Source organism: Lactuca sativa, chromosome 1 (genome assembly GCF_002870075.4).
Source record: "Lactuca sativa cultivar Salinas chromosome 1, Lsat_Salinas_v11, whole genome shotgun sequence".
Lineage (NCBI taxonomy): Eukaryota > Viridiplantae > Streptophyta > Magnoliopsida > Asterales > Asteraceae > Lactuca > Lactuca sativa.
Genome location: NC_056623.2, coordinates 185,358,931 through 185,363,058, shown reverse-complemented (window position 1 = coordinate 185,363,058; position 4,128 = coordinate 185,358,931). Strand labels below are relative to the sequence as shown.

The following is a 4,128-nucleotide window of genomic DNA, read 5'->3' as shown; positions in this document are numbered from 1 at the left end:
TATTATTATTATTATTATTATTATTATTATTATATGAATGACTAATATATATATGTCTTTTTAAATCCTACTACTAGTCTACTACAATGGTTTTTTTGTTCGAGACTTGAATCTCAACTCATTAAGAAAGAGACTTATTTTCAAACACTTTGATACAAACCTAGTTTTTAAGCAAAACAATCTTGATTGTCATTATCAACCAATGCACATATAACTATTTGTGTATTCTTCTATTTCCAAAAAAATTATATGTGTATTCTAATTGATTACTGATAGATTATTGTATGTCAAATAAATTAATCATCTTCTATAAAAACGATTGAATATGTACACATAATTATCCCTAAACAATAATAAATAAAAATGCATATTCCATAAAAAAGTGACATCCAATGAGAGATCTAAATCGAGTATGTGTAACTTTTTAGGATTAATTTGAAGTGTGTAAATATGTATGTAAATCTATAACAAACTATAGGATGTATTAGTACCTATAAAATTTAGAAGAAATTTTCAATTAGTTAATATATATACAACTTTATTCTACCTTTATCACTTTGAATTGTTTTGGGTCTACCTATAATTGCATTTAGGAAAAAAACTTCTGTTAATTATTATTCATGCGTTAAATTTATTTCATTTCGTTTTTTTCTTTGTAATTAGTGGATTTAGAGTCTATGTTTAGATACACCAAGATGAGTCAAAAACATAATCGAGGTTCATTGTTACTATTTAAGAGTTGTAGGGACTATTTCGAAATATGGGATGAAGATAAAGGGTTCTTTCTATAAAATTTCCTTTTATATGTTCCGTTGTACAGAAGATCTTTTCTAACCGGGGACGTTTACGCGTTATCTCTCCGTTCATGTTAACAATCTCCATCCCCATTTCTCCGATATAAAACCCTAGGACACTAACTCTCCACCCATTAGATCAAATCTCTACCAAATCATACGCTGTAAGTACTTGATCTATCTTATTAATCTGGTTATGTCTATTTTCATCCAAAATTGAATTGTTTTTCTCGAAAAAGTCGATGTAGAAAGTTTCAAATAAGCTGCTATATGACTCGATCTGTACTGATTTTTTAACTGGTGGTGGTATTGTTGTGTTTTCATGCCGATGCTTGAGTTTTATGTTTAGATTGGTTGTGGATCTGTTGATGTGTGTGCATGATTATTTAGATCGGTTGGTCAACGACGCTCAAACTGATTTCCGTCTCTAGTTATGTCCTTCATTGTATCTCATTTCTCAATGATTTAATTTCTAATAGAATGAGAAGATTAAGAGGTTGCATTACTTGAAAGTCAATGAATTGAATTTTTTTTATTTGCTACTTTATGGTGATCTGGAGTAATTGAAATGAAAATGATTTATTATTTTAGGAAAATTTAGATGTTAATCAAAGTTCTGCAATGCTGATACCTGATAAAGCCCAGCATGTAGTGCAATGAGTTATCGTTTTACTTGTATACATTGTGTGTTTTAATCTATTAGAACATTGTCAACTGAAAGAATTTTTTTTATCAATACCTTGGATACGTGCTGGAATTGCTGATCTTGTTTTGTTTTGTTAAAATTGTCTCCAATATTCATGTATGTTTGATTGTTTGTGTTGTGTCACATGTTCGGCATGCAGTTGATGAATGAATCTTTGCTCACTTACAATGTAATCTAATGGTTGGTTTTACATAAATGACTTAACAGCAGGTTGGGTGTCACTATGGGAGGCGGTTTTAGAGTGTTACATCTGGTTAGACCATTTCTTGCATTCTTGCCAGAAGTCCAAAGCGCAGATAGGAAAGTTCCCTTCAGAGAGAAAGTCATATACACTGTGATCTCTCTTTTCATCTTCCTGGTGTGCAGTCAGCTTCCTCTGTATGGCATCCATTCAACAACTGGTGCAGACCCTTTTTACTGGATGCGTGTTATTCTGGCTTCCAACCGTGGGACTGTGATGGAGTTGGGTATCACTCCCATTGTGACTTCTGGACTTGTCATGCAGCTATTGGCTGGGTCAAAGATTATCGAAGTGGACAACAATGTTCGTGAGGATCGTGCACTATTGTGAGTCTGATAATAGTTAAAATTTATTATTTCATATCTCATGATATATTTAATTGGAACTTGTGATATTTGTAGGAATGGTGCTCAGAAGTTGCTGGGAATCTTGATTGCGGTTGGTGAGGCTGTGGCTTATGTTCTATCAGGAATGTATGGCAGTGTTGGTCAACTTGGTGTTGGGAATGCTATTCTGATCATTGTTCAGCTATGTTTTGCTGGGATCATTGTCATATGTTTAGATGAACTCCTCCAGAAAGGATATGGCCTTGGTTCTGGAATTTCATTGTTCATAGCCACTAATATCTGGTAAGCTTGCTTAGGCTGTGTTGTTTTGTGAATTAAATTGTTGTTTGGGATTACTGAGTTTGTTAAAAGATGGATGGAAATTTTGATAACATGATGCAGTGAAAGTATCATCTGGAAAGCATTTAGCCCAACAACCATAAACAGTGGACGTGGTGCTGAATTTGAGGGTGCAGTTATTGCACTATTCCATCTTTTGATTACTCGGTCAGATAAAGTTCGGGCACTCCGGGAAGCTTTCTACCGACAAAATCTTCCAAATGTGACAAATCTACTGGCTACTGTTTTAATCTTCCTGATTGTCATCTACTTCCAAGGCTTCCGGGTAGTCTTGCCTGTGAGGTCCAAGAATGCCCGTGGTCAACAAGGCTCTTATCCCATCAAGCTCTTCTACACTTCCAACATGCCAATCATTCTTCAATCCGCACTTGTTTCCAACCTTTATTTCATCTCTCAGGTATATATTATATAATTATAATTTGAATGAAGTCTTTATTTGTGTTGCTTATATTATTTGCTTGATTGGCAGTTGCTACACAGAAAATACAGTGGAAATTTCTTGGTTGATCTATTGGGAAAGTGGAAGGAGTCTGAATACTCTGGCCAGTCTGTCCCTGTTGGCGGCATTGCTTACTATGTCACTGCACCTTCAAGGTAACTGTAAATGTGATATTATTTATTTTTATTAAGACTAAAATTTTGGTTATCCTTATTGGAAATTTTGAGTAAACTAGCAATGGGACAATTTCAAGATTTGGACTGAAGCTGCAATTTTGTATAATTTACTGATTTGTTAGTTTTGAGTGGTTTGATTAATGTTGTGTTGATTGATTGATGGATCAGTTTGGCGGATATGGCAGCAAATCCATTCCATGCTCTTTTCTACTTGGTGTTCATGCTGACAGCTTGTGCACTTTTCTCAAAAACTTGGATTGAAGTTTCCGGATCATCTGCTAGAGATGTGGCCAAGCAACTGAAGGTATGCTACTAATATGTTTTAAAATAATGTATAAGAAAAAAGAAAGTATAATATGCTGTAAATGAAAGTAGGTTGGTATTTGTTGCATGAATAATAATAAAAATAGTCTCTGATTGTTGTGATAATATGAATGAATAGGAGCAACAAATGGTGATGCCTGGGCATCGGGATTCGAACCTACAGAAGGAGCTGAACAGGTACATTCCAACAGCAGCTGCATTCGGAGGAATGTGCATCGGGGCGTTGACTGTTTTGGCAGATTTCATGGGAGCCATTGGTTCAGGCACTGGGATTTTGCTTGCAGTCACAATCATCTACCAATACTTTGAGACTTTTGAGAAGGAGAAAGCAAGTGAACTTGGTCTCTTTGGCTTTTAACTCTTCTTGTCTTTAGATATATCATCATATGCCTTCCTCCTCTCCTCTCATCTCCTCTCTCTTTAGACAATTTTGTTTTTTTGTAGAAGAAGAATTTAACTTTACAATCTCAATCTTATTTCTTCTCACGCCAATACCATTATAGCTTTTATGTATTTGTTTCTCAGGTTATAAATTTCTGTGCAAACCTGACTTTGACATTATAAAAATTGTTCCAAATGTTTTTACAAAAATAAAAATGAAAATAGCATACACAAAATTCAAGAAATTGTCATTTTATATTTAACTAGGTGTAAAACCTATGGATTGCGCGGACTGATTAAAGAAAATGGTTGATTAAAGAAAGTAAAATATTAAAATGTAAATAATAAGTATTTTTTAAAATAAAAATTTAAAATAAGGAA

The 4,128-nt window shown here is 33.9% G+C and overlaps 1 protein-coding gene across 2 annotated transcripts; it reads left to right on the top strand.

Moving 5' to 3' along the window:
• The first annotated feature begins 800 nt into the window (after nucleotides 1-800).
• Nucleotides 801-3,879, top strand: LOC111893728 (uncharacterized). Of its 2 annotated transcripts, none has more exons than XM_023889794.3 (7): nucleotides 801-958; nucleotides 1,708-2,067; nucleotides 2,143-2,370; nucleotides 2,470-2,824; nucleotides 2,897-3,021; nucleotides 3,211-3,346; nucleotides 3,485-3,879. In XM_023889794.3, the coding sequence occupies exons 2-7, from the start codon at nucleotides 1,724-1,726 to the stop codon at nucleotides 3,722-3,724; spliced, it is 1,428 nt and encodes a 475-aa protein (XP_023745562.1). In that variant the 5' UTR covers nucleotides 801-958; nucleotides 1,708-1,723; the 3' UTR covers nucleotides 3,725-3,879. The 2 variants fall into 2 exon arrangements, with proteins under 2 accessions (XP_023745562.1, XP_042751486.1); XM_042895552.2 differs by having other exon boundaries at nucleotides 826-958; nucleotides 1,711-2,067.
• Nucleotides 3,880-4,128: the final 249 nt, after the last annotated feature.